This window comes from Ammodytes marinus (genome assembly GCF_949987685.1).
Source record: "Ammodytes marinus genome assembly, chromosome: 1".
NCBI classification, from domain to species: domain Eukaryota; kingdom Metazoa; phylum Chordata; class Actinopteri; order Uranoscopiformes; family Ammodytidae; genus Ammodytes; species Ammodytes marinus.
In genome coordinates this window covers 12,943,693-12,960,366 of record NC_137230.1, presented here as the reverse complement: position 1 = coordinate 12,960,366, position 16,674 = coordinate 12,943,693, and the positions used below count along the sequence as shown (strand labels likewise).

General features: G+C 38.1%; 1 protein-coding gene across 1 annotated transcript; it reads left to right on the top strand.

The window, feature by feature from the left end:
* Positions 1 to 275: 275 nt before the first annotated feature.
* On the top strand, positions 276 to 6,952 carry tacr2 (tachykinin receptor 2; the record flags this gene model as incomplete). Its single annotated transcript, XM_080028240.1, has 7 exons — positions 276 to 410; positions 600 to 895; positions 5,068 to 5,262; positions 5,921 to 6,071; positions 6,226 to 6,345; positions 6,451 to 6,527; positions 6,616 to 6,952. The coding sequence occupies 7 exons, from the start codon at positions 276 to 278 to the stop codon at positions 6,950 to 6,952; spliced, it is 1,311 nt and encodes a 436-aa protein (XP_079884366.1).
* Positions 6,953 to 16,674: the final 9,722 nt, after the last annotated feature.

Here is a 16,674-nt window from a genome sequence, read left to right as displayed (position 1 = left end):
ATGCCAGACATTTTCAAAATGAAATATCTTGGCTGAAGCTTTTAAGAAGAACATGAAAAGATTGAAGATCATAGAGGGTAGCCTTTATAACCTTCTGTACATAAATCCGTATTTAAAAAAAAATGTTTGCAGAATCGAGACTAACACAATTTTGAAAAACACTTCCTAAGGATATGTCGATACTTAACAGTCTATCCCTCATTATGTCTCAGAATGCATATTGCACGTACATTTACAAATAACGTTTTGTCACCAGGTGAACAGGGAGAGTGAATATGGACATGAATAGTCCTATTCAACACATAGAACGAGACATGGAGGCCACTTCATTGCCGTCATCAGTGACCGACGACTGGCTGGAGGACGGAAACGAGACCATTGGGAATCAGTTCCAGCAGCCTGACTGGCAGGTATAGGAGAAAGCAGTGGGAAATGATACTGGTTGAAATCACTTAGTGGGGTGTTATGGAGTAACTGATGAAAAACTGAATAAAGTTGGACACCATTAATGAGAGAGTGCACTAGTAGTAGGCCTATTAGAATTGTTTTCTTAAACCACTAGTAAAAACAAAAACAAATGGTACCTTCCCCTCTCCCAGGTGGCTCTGTGGGCTATAGCCTACTCCCTCATCATCCTGGTGTCCGTCACTGGGAACGTCACAGTCATCTGGATCATTCTGGCTCACAGGCGCATGAGGACTGTCACCAACTACTTCATCGTCAACCTGGCCTTCTCTGATGTTTCCATGGCAACCTTCAACACCCTGTTTAACTTTGTCTACGCCCTTCACAATGACTGGTACTTTGGTCTGGGCTACTGCCGCTTTCAGAACTTCTTCCCCATCACGGCCATGTTTTCATCAATATACTCCATGGCTGCCATCGCCGTGGACAGGTAGGAAAGCTCTCTTACAAACTGTGCAGACTATATGTTAAGTCTAATTGGAACTGTGTTGTGTATCTCAAAGTAGAATGTATTACAGTACGTGAAGCCAATATTCTCATTCAAACTGCTGTTTAAAAGTATATGAAACTGTTTTGTGCCACACATTTGATCCTGGGATGACCCTCACCTCCTCCTAGAACACTAACCCCAGGTGAATTTCACCCGTCGAATTGTGTTTTCATGATTTCCATTGTGCTGCTGGTGTTTGAGTTGCCTGGGTCCTTCAGTGCCTTCAAGCTGCTCAATGACGTCTTAGAAAGTAGAATTGGTTCCATGCTCCCATCCCTGTTTTTTTTCTACAGGTGTTCGGGTGAATTTCACCCGGGGTTAGTGATGGTGTATAGCTAAATATACTGTAGTGTGTTTTCCAATGCAACCGTATGGAGACTGTATGTACGCTAAGGTAAATCCTGGAATTTGCATGTAATACTTATTTGGTGTAATTTTTATGAGTACATATAACTTAGTGGTAATGTCAAAGGGAATTTATATGACCAAAGATTTGTATTTATTGATAATATTTAATAAATACATAGGCTATATACAGTGATGTGTGGAAGTTTGTGAACCCCTTGAGCCTTTTGGAATTTTATTTATTTTAACCATTATTAATTCATTTTTATCAATACCAGTATTTTTTATTTGAAATAACAGATGTTTGTTTATCAATTCAACATTTTTCTTTTCCAGAAATAAATTATTAAAACAGATAAAACAAATTATTTGACAAATGTTGTAAGTGCAAAAGTTTGTGAACCCTGAGCTGCATTGCTTAAATCGAGCAAGGTAAACACAATCAGGTGGGCCAAATTGAGTGATGAAATAGACCACTGTAATGAGAGATCTTTAGGGAAGAAATTGGGCGGCACTAGATAAAACAAAGATAAAACCAGGTCAGTTTAGGCCCACAAAACTGAACCCATACAGGTCAGACATGCTCAAACAAAGGGGGAAAAATCTCAGAGGATCTCAGGAATAGAGGTTTCATGTTGCACATTTGTCTGGGGACAGCTATAAATTCATATAAAAAAGTTTGAGCTCCATCGGTCCACCGTGAGGAAAATCATCTACAAATGGAGAGCTTTAAGAGTGACTTAACATCTGCCTAGAAGTGGACTTCCTTCAACAATATCCTCAAGTGCCACAAGAAAAGGGATTTTTCAGGTAAAAGCCAACCCAAACATTACATCTGGAGATTTGCAGACCATTTGCCACCACCATTCTTCACTTGGGAGAAGGTTCTCCTGGTGGTAGGCAGAGTTGCGTTTTTGCCCAAACATGGCGGTTTTGGTTATGACCAAACAGTTAAATTTTGGACTAATCTGTCCACAGAATAAGACTTCAGGTATCTCCAGGTGCTCTCTGGCAAAGTTGTGACAAGCAGTTTTGTTCTTTTTTGAGAGCAGAGGCTTCTTCAGCAACCCTCCCATGAAAGCCATGTTGACTGAGTTTTCTCCTTATTGTGGAACCATGCACATCTGTCCCAGATGCTGCAAGAGAGGTCTGCAAATCACTAGATGTAATGTTTGGGTTGGCTTTTAACTTAAAAAAAACTTTTATTGTGGTGCTTATGGATATTTTTGAAGGAAGTCTACTTCTAGGCAGATGTTCTGTCACTCGTAAAGCTCTCCATTTGTAGATGATTTGCCTCATGGTGGACCGATGGAGCTCAAACTTTTTTTGAATTAATTTATAGCTGTCCCCAGACAAATGTGCAGCATCACAACTCTATTCCTGAGATCCTCTGAGATTGTTTTCCCTTTTAGCATGTCTGACCTGTATGGGTTCACTTTGGTGAGCCTAAACTGACCTGGTTTTATCTTTGTTTTATCTAGTGCCGCCAAATTTCTTTCCTAAAGATCTCTCACTACATTGGTCCATTTCATCACTCAATTCGGCCCATCAGATTGTGTTTACCTGCTCCATTTAAGCAATGCAGCTCAGGGTTCACAAACTTTTGCAGATACAACATTTGTCAAATAATTTGTTTTATCTGTTTTAACAACTGATTTCTGGAAAAGAAAAATGTTGAATTGATAAACAAACATCTGTTATTTCATAAAAAAATGCTGGTATTGATAAAAAAATGTATTAATAATGGTTAAAATAAATAAAATTCCAAAAGGCTCAAGGGGTTCACAAACTTTCACACAGCACTGTACATATTTCCCCTTTCAAAAAATGAAATTTTTTGCATTTTTATTTCTTTTTCACTGAAGTCAGTGATGAAGGCAAAATGTGCCTTCACCAGACAAGGCTCACATGTCCCAGGAATAGGTGGACCGAAGAACAAGTTCCATGCTCGATTATTTTTAATTTTTTTAGGAATTATTTGTTAACGATTCGCTAATTTTTCACTAATTTTAGATACTTTATATAGGGTCCGCCCATGATACATTTTTTCCGTTTTCGGAGACGTTGTATAGGGGGAAATAAAAGTAAATTATCTCTAGTTGCCATGTATTGTTGTACTTGAATATATTTTGAGGAGAAGCATTTTTTATTGGGTATATTATATCGGGTGAAATACACCCTGCGTTAGTGTTGGTGTGACTACCGTTTAGGAGCTGCATTATGCAAAAAGTCAAAAGGGGATGGATTACTTCTTACTAAAACAGGCAACTCAGAAGTGAGTAACCAAATTGTATTAGCAAATGATCAATTTAACTGATACATTACTATACTATGTGATACATTAAAGTTTATTGTTGATTTTAATTATGGTGTATAAATGTAATTTCATTCCCCATTTTCTTTGATAGTAAGGGTTTTGTTATATTGAGGGTTGAGTTAGCATTTATTGAGTTACCTGAGCTTCACTTGATATCTGCAGTACTGACTGTAACTGAGGAAAGTGCAGCCTGAAGGAGGTTTGGGTCAACAAGCAGCGGAGATACAGATGTCATTAAGGCTTACTGGAGCATGAATGGTCAGTCTGTTCCTAGTCTGAAAATGTGCATAACATGATACATGTACTGAGTTACTGCAAACCTGCAACATATGTTTATAAATGAAGCAAATGTTTATTGCATTGCATAGGTGTTTGTAATCTTTTGTGTACACCAATGTACATACATGACTTCATGAAGAACCACAGAGTTAAACCCTGTGTCAACAGAGACTGAAGAATATAAACTCAATGTACTGCATAACTGTTATAATAGATTGCACTTCATAGAAAAGGTGCGCTCAATAAACTCATATGTACTGTATATGTATTCTGCAATGTAGTTCTGGATCAGACCATGGTGTAATGTCTGCCTATAACTTGATAATTCCTCTTAATAATTTTCCAATTTGCTGACTCTTCTCTTAATGAGACATTATTCAGGAATTTCTGGGGTGCAGAAGAAAAACAATTAAAAAAAATCTTAAACAGGTCCACTGTCATAGCCATTGAAATACATTCACACTGTCATCCCTGGATAATTCAAATGAATGAATCATAGTCATTGTTAAATCATGTGGTTTTAATGGCATTATAATGACACCATTGAGTAATCTTGTAAAGCAAATTTACATAAGTACATTGCGCAAGATGCATGATGGCTTTCTGTTGCCACCACGATTATTCATTATCATTATTCCACATTTGTTGACGCAGGCAGAATGAGCAGTAAATAAATCAAGAAAATAGCTCTTCATCTTTGCTCCAATGCAAGTTTTTGATTGAATGGGCCTGCTAGTATACTGTAGTTATTTCAGAACACATAGTAAAAAAAAAAGCAGTGTTGAATGATGCCATCTTTAGCAAGTAGCTTCTTCTTTATTTGCCTAATGTGTTTATTGTTATGTCTGGCTTTGTAGAGCGACCTTGGGTGCTTCTGTAATTATTTGAAAGGGAGGGGTTACGAATTGAGCGTTGCAATCTATAACTTTCACCACTTGACGGCACTAAATATTCCGATATTACACTGTGCACCAGTAAAGGCACTATTTTCAAAGTACGTTCCATGGTTTGATTGATGAGCAATTAGACCTTGACTTTAAACCATCTGTGGCAAAGATACATACATACTCACGATGAAAAAGCATTGATAGAGTCAGGTCTCTGGTTTCTCTACGTCTGTTCCTGTGATTTCGACACCAGATTCCTAAATAAGCCCTTTTAATCCTTTCAGGTACATGGCCATCATCCACCCTCTGAAGCCCCGCCTCTCTTCAACCTCTACAAAGGTTGTGATTGCCTTGATTTGGATTGTAGCAATCTTACTGGCTTTCCCTCAGTGCTACTACAGCGTGACAAGATTTTACTACCCTAGAACTGTGTGCATGGTTGACTGGCCTGACGAATATGGAGGAAAACATCAACTAAGGTAAAGACTCATAAAAAAACATAAAAGCCTTACGACAAGGCAGATCCTTAATATAACTTACCTTTATGTGATGGAACAGTCAGAATCTATAGATGGAGTGTGTGTTCTCTGGTTTGTCTTTTTAGCTCCCAAGCCCTGTTGTGTATGTGAAACACCAGACCAAAATCTAATAACTAATGACTTACTGACATGTATTTTGCAGGTTTGATTACTTTTATAAAGGGTTATGTTTTTTTCCCCCATTTTATGAGCTAGTGTGTTGGGTCAGTGTACTAAGGTTTAATGTATAATCCATTGACGTTTTAAAACCAAAAATCACAATACAACAACATTTGTCAATTCTTCTATTCTATCAATTCACTCAACTGAAATAATATCATCGTAATTAAGTATGCAGTTATTTCTCAATCATTCTAGCTGATAAACCCTTTCTAATTATGCTTTATTTGTAAGTACTGCCAAATGGTCAAAGTGAAGCAACACAATTTTTTGCAAGAAAGAGACACATACACAGTCAATCCCTCTAGAAATGACATGCAATGAAAAATGTCTAGACTCAAAGGTGTGAAGAGTGATATCACTAATGATGATGACACAGCAGGACAAGATTGAATCTTTTTATTTTCTTCAACCAGTTTCAATCTCTGTCCCTCTGCAGTTACCAGTTTGCAGTCATACTGCTTATCTACTTGCTCCCTCTGCTGGTAATGCTGGTGACCTACAGCTTAGTTGGCCGATCACTGTGGGGCGGGCACATCCCTGGAGAGGCAACAGACAATTACCACAGCCAGATAACAGCCAAGAGAAAGGTCACAAGCTTTTATTTTTCTACTGTCATTAAAGGTATACTTAGTAGGATTTTCCTAAAAAGTCATACAAAAATAATCCCTCTCAATGATCACTTCCACTACAATGTGTGGTGGTGTGTGTATTAGCTCACTTTCCCTTCTCTCTGTGTCATAGGTGGTGAAGATGATGGTTGTTGTGGTGGTGACCTTTGCCCTGTGCTGGTTGCCCTACCACATCTACTTCATACTGGGATCTTTTAACAGAGACATTTATAAACAACATTACATTCAACAAGTCAGCAGCTGCCCTTGTTTATTCATTATTTTTACTGTTATCATGCTTGCATATTTTTATGATTCTTACTTATTCATTGGGCATCATGTTTCCTTCTCCCGTCAGGTGTATCTGGCCATATTCTGGTTGGCGATGAGTTCGACTATGTATAATCCCATCATTTACTGCTGTCTAAACCAAAGGTAAAAGGCATATTGACACCCAGGAACTCCCAAAGTATCTCTGTTCCTAAACTCAAGGCAGAAAACCAATTTTGCTCTTTTGCCGCAGGTTTCGTTCTGGTTTCCGTCACGCATTTGCTTGGTGTCCCTTCATCAAAGTGTCGGAGGAGGACAAGATGGAACTGCAGCAGACAAACACCTTCAGAGCCACCATGACGCGCAACCACCGCAGTGATAGCACATACACACACGCCTCTATCAGAACAAACCACACACTCATCACCAAAAGGGCTCTCAGCACTGAGCTCAACACGGAGAGAGACTCCTGCATGCAACTTCAAAAACAGCCATCATCAAAAACGTTCAGCACGCACAACACATATGTGGTAAAGAGGACGGACGATACCAAATCCCCAGATGCCAAACTTCTGCAGCACACCCACTGAGTACTGAAACAACTCATGAAGAGGACATTCTCCATGGAAAGGGAACAGGGTTTCTTCATAATTACAACAGTGCTGGTAATAAAACTATAGCATCAAAAAGGTGATGTTATGCACATCGATATATGGCTGGTGTAACATAATTGCCATAAGAAATAAAAGGTGCAGACTTTGTTTGAATAAAAAAGACAGTAGCCAATAAAGCCAGAGGGGAGCATGCCCACTGTCAAAAAAAGATAAAAGTTGTTCAATGGAGCTGTCTTTGTACCACTGAACTTTTGTATGTATACTGTACATGTGAACATCATGCTGATGGATATGTTGCTGTTAATGCCGAAAAAAGTCTTATGAGTATGTGAAATATAGTTATAGAAATAGAAGAAACTACATGTGTATACTACACAGCAAGAGAGGCTCGCTCTTGCATTATGTGTTTTCTGTAATTATTATTATTTTTTTTTTAAACTTATATTTTAATGGGGTTTTAATTTTTTATAAAGACAAAAAAGAAACAATAAGTAGGGGAGAGTGGCCTAAATTGTGCCGGTGGGGAAGTTGTGCCACCCCTTGTTTCTAGAAAACCATAGAAGAAATTGGAAATGTGACCACATATTTAAGAAGAGCCATCCATTTAACTCATCATGTAAAGAAGGAAGAAACATGGAATAAGATATAAGCACATTTAAGCTCAAAAAACTGTTTTTTGCCTCTAAAAGTAAAATTTCCATGATCAAGGTTTTTTGATTATTGTGTCTGAACAATTATAGACACGTTTGAAAACATTTGACACGTTTTAGTTCTTCAGTATGCTACACTTTGTGTCTATATAGTTAGCACGATGTCAGCCCTAAACTGCTGCATCATGCTTATTATCCAAAATTCCGGGGTTGGGGTGATTTGTGCCAGAGGGCCTAGGTGAGTTATAAGTAAGTAAGTAAGTAAGTAAGAAAAATGTATTTATAAAAGCACATGTATAACAGTTTGCACTGTCCAAAGTGCTGTACATAGTGCATTCAGTAGGTAAACAAATAACAATAACAAAAATAAAAGACATAAAGCCCATACATCCACATATAAACTAAGATAGTAGTGCAGAGGTAAGATAGTTAATGGGGAGGAAAAACCAGGGTGTTCAGATGGGTTTTGAGCCTTGATTTAAAGGCAGAAATGTAGGGGGAATCGCATATGACAGGTGGCAGTTGGTTCAACAAGGGCGGAGCAGCTAGTGCAAAGTACATTTCTGAGTTGTGCCATTGGCATGGCTGTTTACGCTGGTCACCAACAGAAAGTTATTGTCTACAGTAGCTCAGAAGAGACTGACATCTCCATTCCACTTAACGACACCACTGATGAGAGTTCAGATGGCCAGAAAGAGGATGATGGTGACTTTGTCATTGTGAGCTTTGCAGGTAAAACCATTAGATCTGCTAGGCCTTGTTTAAGAAAATTGTCCTTCCATCTTTGTAAAATATTTACTTTATTTACTTCAAATAAACCTTAAATAAGTACTTGTCTTATGGATTTGTCTTGCATTACATTTTATGAGATATATATCAATGGCACAATCCACCCCATGGTATTCTCTCCAACGGCACAACTTACACCACACCGGGGGCAAGTTGTGCCACAAGACAACTTTTTTTCCGAAAGCTATATTTCTTCAACAGTTTATTCCAGATCCAAAGTTTTTATTGCCAGGGAGGCACAACACCCTGAAATATATGTACATATTTGAGTTGGAGACTTTACTGTCAAGGCCTCACTTTAAAGTCACTTTGAGTAAAAAGTGGCACAACTTAGGCCACTCTCCCCTACACACATACAGTACACACACAACACTGAAGATTAATTTATTTCTTTACTTGAGTCTTTTGTCCCTCCATCTACTCCATCCTTTCTTCCCTCACTGACACTTTTTCTTCCTCGTCTTTTGAGAAAAGCTGTGAACTGTGATTATTTTTGTGTAGAGGAGAAGTTTTTATCCGGGGTATCTTGTTTTCAAGCACATAGCCTTAATAATGTTGTTGTGTGTTTTATGCTCATTACTGCCTCAGACTTCAGAAAATCAAAAATACTTACAGAAAATCTGTGGTGGAGTAATGTTAGAAACAGGTATCTTTGAGTCTTTTATGCTGGGTACAGAGTAATTGCAAAGTCATATCACTTAAAGCAACAATATGTAACTTTCCAAACTTAAAAACGGTTTAAAAGTCGATCAAATAGTAAAGTAATTGACATCTAATATTAATGGTAAAAAACTCCACGGATGTTTTTTTTTCGGGATAAAGGACTGTCGGACTAATTGGCCACCTTTTTAAAGACCGACTTCACGGTACAGTCATTCTGGTCCAGTGTCCACGATTATATTAAAACAATTAATGGCCATGATATCCCTTTCACCCCAAATTTGTATATCTTGGGGGATCCTATGGTATTACAGGGTTTAACGGCATCTAACGCTGAATGGGTGCAAACAGCACTTATGCTAGGACGAAAACTCATTATAACAAATTGGAAAGCCTCTACTTTACCTGCATCGTCCCTGTGGTTCCTCCAATTGGGGAAATTAGCTGCATTGGAAATGTTGTCATTTAGGCTGATTAATAGGGTGGACAAGTACCATCAGAAGTGGGGGCTTTATCATGCCTACATGGAGGATAGAGCATCATAGTGTTTCTAAATGTGTATTGCTGCCTTTCTTGTGCTGTGCTTTTTGGTGCTTTTTAATTTGATTTAACATGACCATTACTGTTTGTCTTGTTGTTTTTTGTTGTTTTATTTTTATTTTGTATTACTGTTTTCTTAATACAACCGTATTTGTGTGTATGTTTCTTCCTTTACTTCTTGTATAACTTTTTCATGTATTCTCATTGGCCACGGCTATAATTAGGTTGTCTAGTTACATGCTATCCAGTTGTTTTGTTTGTTTTTTGTGTATGTTTGTGCAAAATGGATGTTGAAAACTCAATAAAAATATAAATCATAAAAAAAAGACCGACTTCACCAGTTGGAATATGAAAGTGTATTGAACTGGGAGATCCTATTTAGTGTAAATGTGAAACAAACAAAAAAATTAAATCGGATCATCCTAGCCTGAGAAAAGGCTTAAAGAGTGTTTTATGGTCTCACTGTCTAACCCTACAGTTTCCTTCTTGTGACATCACAGTAAGGGTTAGGATTAGCAGGACAACTGGGCCAAGGGAAGACTTAGGGAAGACTGAGGGAAGAAAAACCTGATTCATTATATCATAATAGTGATTTTATAATGATAGAACGCCGGTTCCGTATGGGTGACGTATTCCTTTAACTAATTAGAATAACGGCACTACGAAACTATGGGTTTTTGTTTTCTGAATAATTGACCATCGGAACAATGGGTTTTCAGTCCAATGGGAATTATTTTGAAATTTGGGGCTGTGGGAAAACCTCATGAGTAAGGGCAGCACTATGCAGACTTGAGCATTTATTAATGACTTCCAGAAACTTACATTTCAATTAATATTTTTCACAACTTGGCAACATGAAAGTTGTTTTTATTAATGGCTGACACATTAGATACAATCACACACACTTGTTTATTTTTGTAGTTCTTATGGGCGGAGCCTAACTTATATCAAAGAGAGTTGCGTGTGGGCGGAGTCTAACTTACATCAAAGAGTGGAATGTTCATGCCACGTGTAGAACTGATTGAGACTGGAACTCTCACTACTTCCAGAGACTGAACTTAATACACAGAAACAGTACAGTATCTGTTTTAGTTTCCTGATGACCTGATTTAAGATTAATTTAAGTCAATTTGAACGATGGACAAAAATTCAAAGGAACGACTTAAGTGGAATATATCCAAACTTGTTCAGAAATATAAGAAGCAACGGCAGTTCTGGTCACAGGATTGTGAAAGGAAAGGTCTGGTAATACAAAAACTGAAAAATGGAAACAGTGCTCTCAAAGCAGAGTTGAATATTGCCATAGAAAGGGAGAATGAACTACTGGAAAAATGTAAGATTTTTCAGAGTAAAATTAAGGACCATGTACATGGCAGGGGTGTCTTGGAAAATAACCTTAAGATAAAGGCTAAACAGTACGAAAATATACTGGGTAACCTCAAACAGGAATTATTTCATACTCAGGAAGAGAAAGAGAAAATGCGCACTGAACAGAAACAGAAGTATGATGAAATGTTATTAAACATACAAGCGGACTTTCAGAATAGGCTTGCGCACAGCTACGAAATTGCAGACAGTCGATTGACAGAGCTGAGACATAAACATCAAAGCGAGGTAGAAAAACTGAAAACAGAGCTCTGCGAGATGGAGGAAAAGCTCAAAGGGGAAGTGAAGAACCTACAAAAACAGCTCAAAGATGAAAAAGAAGCAAGCAAAGCCCAAGGAGAAGCAGAAATACAAACAAAGGAGGAAGCTAGAGTACGAAATGTCTACTTACGACAAGAATTTGAAATTAAGATAGAAGAGTTAGGTAAGACGATTACAGAGCTGAAGAATAGGGAGGACCTAACTTATAAGGTGGCTGCATTAACAAGAAAAATCGCAGAAAAAGATACAAATCTTAAAAACGAAAAAACGGAAAAAGCTAAAGTAATTGAGGGCAAGGCAGAAATGCAAAATAACTGGAAAATGGAAAAGGATGCCAACGCTCTGTTAATGGCTAAACTGAATTTAAAGTCTGAAGAACTTAATGATGTTGAGGAAACATTAAATGAGGCCCTATCTGATGTAAAAGAAAAAACAAAAGAGCTACATAAAACCAAAAGAATAAATAAGGACCTCACCGAAAACAATACCTCGCTCAGGTACAAAGTCAAGGGCACTGAGCCTAACTTAAATCGTATAAAAGAGAAGAACTTTTACTTGGAAATTACTCTGAGAAGATTTAAGGAGGACCTACAGTCATGTATGCCGTTTATTGATGATCAGAACAAACTCAAAAGAAGAATCATTAACCTCAAGCACCACTATGTAGATAACCAACAGAGTGTGCAGATGGACAAAACCACCAAGGCTGGATATCAACATCAGGCTACATGTTTCAGAAAAAAGATTACTTGTCTTGAAAGGACCCAGCAGGTTAATTCAAGGACAATTGATAATTTGAAGAAGCAGGTTGAGGGCCGTGAGAAGATCCTGGACAAGACTAGAAATTTCTTCATCAATATACACAACGACAAGATTAGGGAGGAGCACAAAAGGAAAAAAGAGAAAACACCAGTTTACAAAGATGACTGGCAGCAGCTAGGCAGCCCAAAGTCATCTACTCGCCCATGTGAGATGAAATCACCTCTTTGTATGGATTCCAGTATCATGCATGGGAAGCCATCAGTGGATGAAGGTCTCCCACCAGTTGACATTTAAACTCCCCTAAACTTGTAAACCACCTCCAGTCAAGAAATTCATCATTCTCCCTTGACCCATGACACCATTAAAAATGTTCAACCTATCTTAACCCTTGTGTTGTGTTCATATTTTTGTTACTCAGCCAGTGTTCGTGGGTCTGGTGGACCCTTGCATGTTTGTGCTTTTAATTCAACACAATTTTACGTTAAAATACTCAACAGATATTTACTTCATCCCAGTTACACGCAATATAAACAGCATACATGGTTAATATTTGCCTTTTTCCTTTGTTGGATCACAGTTATGAATTAAAGTGCTGCTTGTTTTTTGTTCGTTCTTTAATAAATGTAATAAAAAATGAAAAAAATTATAATCAAGATATAAGTGGAAAGAATTCACCAAATTTACATATCAAGCAAGGTTATTCATAACTATTCTTCAAAGTCGGTCTCAGACTCTGAATTTTCAGGAATGTGATCCTCACTGTGATCTCATCCCTGCTGTTTGTGTATGATGTGGTCCTGATAACATCATCGGTCTGTGACCCTCAGCTCTCACTGGATTGGTTCAACAGTGCACGTCAAAAGATGACAACAATCACTGGAGGATGGTTTCTACAAAGCAGAGGGTATAGAAAAATGAATAGTCTAAGTGGAATTTTAGTTTGAACCTGCTGCAAAACCTTTCTGATAACTTTTGTAATTTGTTCAACAGGCGGAAATGGAAGGCAACATTTATCTGTAGTACCCCCTGAATCAGAGGGATATACGGAAAGCATGATCAGAGGTGCCTCTGGATAGGGGAAGACTATGCTTTACATTTTTCCTTCACAGAAAGAATTTGATCTAGCACCTCTTCCCTGATGCCCAGGAGTTTCACTAATGCCTAAGGCTGGATGCAAGAATTGCTTAAAAGTTGTGCCTTTGCAGCTTGTAGTGCTCTATGTTAAACAACTAATGCCCCAGAAGATCGATAACTACTAACTTATTCAAAATGTAACTTACTTGTCTATTTTTAGATAACTAAGATACTCTCTCCTTTTTCAAGGCTTTATTGATAGTGCAGAGAGAAATAATTGAAATGGGGTATAGAGGATAATGACATGCAGAGAACGACCACAGATTGGATTTGAATCGGGTCTGCTGCGAGAACTGAGCCTTGGGGGAGACCCTCTAACCACTACACCACTAATGCCCTGAGGTACTCTCTTCTGAGAAGAAAGTAAGTATGTGTTTCTCACATATGGGGTAAAAATCAACTTCCACTTCAGGCTGTTTTTAATACTGTTTATGTCAGAAACATGTCTTTTTATTGTATCCAAAGAAGCAAAGTGCCCTGAGTCTGTAGGGACTGGGAGAGAAACATGGAAAGGTATTTTTCAGGTTAGCCTTTAAGGTGTGGATGAGAACAAATCCAGGCAGACAAAGCAGCTATACCACAGATCACCTACTGGAAGACATTCTGGAACACCTTGGAGGACTAAATGCCAAAATTGGGTCTGGTATATATCCAGAGGCCAGTGTGTGTAGTGTTGATGTACCTTGAATCTGGTTGAAGCCAAGTCAGCACTAAGTAATCATGATGTCTACACAGCTGAACACATTTCATTACCTTATCCTAAAACGCTAATTCTAACATGGATTGCACTTTGATCAAAACGAGCCATGAGACAACAATAGATGTATTGTAGGCTATTTCAGTAGGAAAAAGAACATTAATTGCCACATTAATACAACAATTTTTAGAATGGAATAAGAATTGAACAGGAAGAAAGCTCAAATCTGATACTAAATACAAGTATTTGTATGTTTTAATGCAGACAAGATAAGTCGAAGCTCAACATTTGTATGTCAGATAAAGCATACTCAAGAGTAAAATTAAAATGTAAGCATGTGGCATTAGTGACATTGTGAAGTATCATCTGCATTCTGCATCCTAATACAGGAATGCATGTGGTCGGTTTTTTCACGGGTCCTGCTCAAATCCTCCAATTTTCTATTTTTTTACAAAGAGAAGAAGATAAGTTAAGATAACAATGTGAAAGCTCTATTGGGTATGGCCTCACCCAGCCTCCACTGTTTCTCATAGCAAATTACAGTGCTATGTAAAGTAGCTACGAGGAGCATTCAGTTATTGTTGATTCTAGCGGTACCTTTGGACAAAAACTGTAGTGTTTTTATGACACCAGTGGATAAGAGCTAAGCATTTGTTTAGGAAGTGAATGTAAGAGAGAGTAAATTCTGCAGGGTACACCGCAATGATGATCATTGCGGTGTACTACTTATTCTACCTTTTATTGCAGCCATATTACGCTATGTTGCCTAATAGGCCTACTATTGTTTTGCTTAATAGATTTGATACAAATATGATTCCTTGCAAGGTAAAATGAAGAATGTCTCTATATGAGTTGGTTTACAAGTTTATTAGAGTTTAGATGTCACCTGGTGGGAGACCACCATCCACTAATGGCCTCACATGTGTGATACTGTAATCCATACATGGTGTTCATGATGAAATCCTCTCATCTATGCATGGCTGCATAGATGACCTTTTGTCATCTGGGCTGCATAATTGCTGCCAGTCATCTTCGTCAACTGCTGTTTTCTCTGTGGGAACCTTGGTCGTCCCTAATGACTTATTCTTCTTAAGTGGCACAGTCATTTTTTGGAGGTCTTTTTTCATCTTGTGCTCTTCTCTAACCTTGTCGTTGTGTAACTTGATGTAGAAATTTCTAGTCTTGTCCAGGACTTTATCACGGTTCTCAACCTGCTTCTGCAAATTATCAATTGTCCTCGAGTGAATCTGCCCGGTCCTTTGAAGACAGGTAATCTTTTTTCTGAAACAGCTAGCCTGATGTTGATATCCAGCCTTGGTGTTTTCGTCCATCTGCACGCTCTGTTCATCATCTACATAGTGTCGTTTGAGGTTGATGATTCTTCTTTTGAATGTGTTGGGATCATCAATAAACCGCATACATGCCTGTAGGTCCTCCTTAAATCTTCTGAGAGTGAGGTCCAAGTTTAAGTTCCTCCCTCTCACACAATTTAAGGTAGGCGCAGTGCCTTTGACTTTGTCCCTAAGAAGGGAATTGTTATCGGTGAGGTCCCTATTTAACCTTTTGGTTTTATTTAGCTCTTGTGTTTTTGCTTTTACATCGGACATGGCCTCACCTAATGTTTCCTCAACATCATCAAGTTCTTCAGACTTTAAATTCAGTTTAGCCATTAACAGAGCGTTGGCATCCTTTTCCATTTTCCAGTTATTTTGCATTTCTGCCTTGTCCTCCATTATTTTAGCCTTTTCAGCCTTTTCGTTTTTAATATTTGCATCTCTTTCTGCGATTTTTCTTGTTAATGCAGCCACCTTAATAGAGAGGTCCTCCCTATTCTTCAGCTCTGTAATCGTCTTACCTAACTCTTCAATCCTTATTTGAAATTCTTGTCGTAAGTAGACAATTCGTACTCTAGCTTCCTCCTTTGTTTGTATTTCTGCTTCTCCTTGGGCTTTGCTTGCTTCTTTTTCGTCATTGAGCTGTTTTTGTAGTTTCTTCACTTCCCCTTTGAGCTTTTCCTCCATCTCGCAGAGCTCTGTTTTCAGTTTTTCTACCTTGCTTTGATGTTTATGTCTCAGCTCTGTCAATCGACTGTCTGCATTTTCGCAATTGTGAGCAAGCCTATTCTGAAAGTCCGCTTGCATGTTTAATATAATTTCATCATACTTCTGTTTCTGTTTGGTGAGCATTTTCTCTTTGTCTTCCTGAGTATGAAATAATTCTTGTTTAAGGTTACCCAGTGTTTTTTCATACTGTTTAGCCTTTCTCTTCAGGGAATTTTCCAAGACACCCACATCATTTGCATGGTCCTTAACTTTACTCTGACACATCTTAAATTTGTCCAGTAGTTCACTGTCCCTCTCCTTGGCAGCTTTCAACTCTGCTTTGAGAGCAAGGTTTTCATTTTCAATTTTTTTTAGTTTCAGACCCTTCTGTTCACAGTCCTGTGACCAGAATTGCCGTTGCTTCTTATATTTCTCAACCAATATGGATATCTTCCTCTTAAGTTGTTGCTTTGAATTTTTATCCATTGTTCAAATTGACTTAAATTAATCTTAAATCAGGTAATCAGTTAAACTAAAACAGATACTGTCTTTCTGCAAATTCAGTCTCTGAAAGTACTGAAAGTTCCACATGTCAGTGCTACATGTGGCATGAACATTCCACTCTTTGATGTAGGTTAGGCTCCGCCCACACACAACTCTATCATGTATTTGATGTAAGTTAGGCTCCTCCCACGATGTGTGTGTGTGTGTGTGTGTGTGTGTGTCATGGACCTACTATAAAAAGTATGGAGTATTAAAACATGGCACCCATTCATT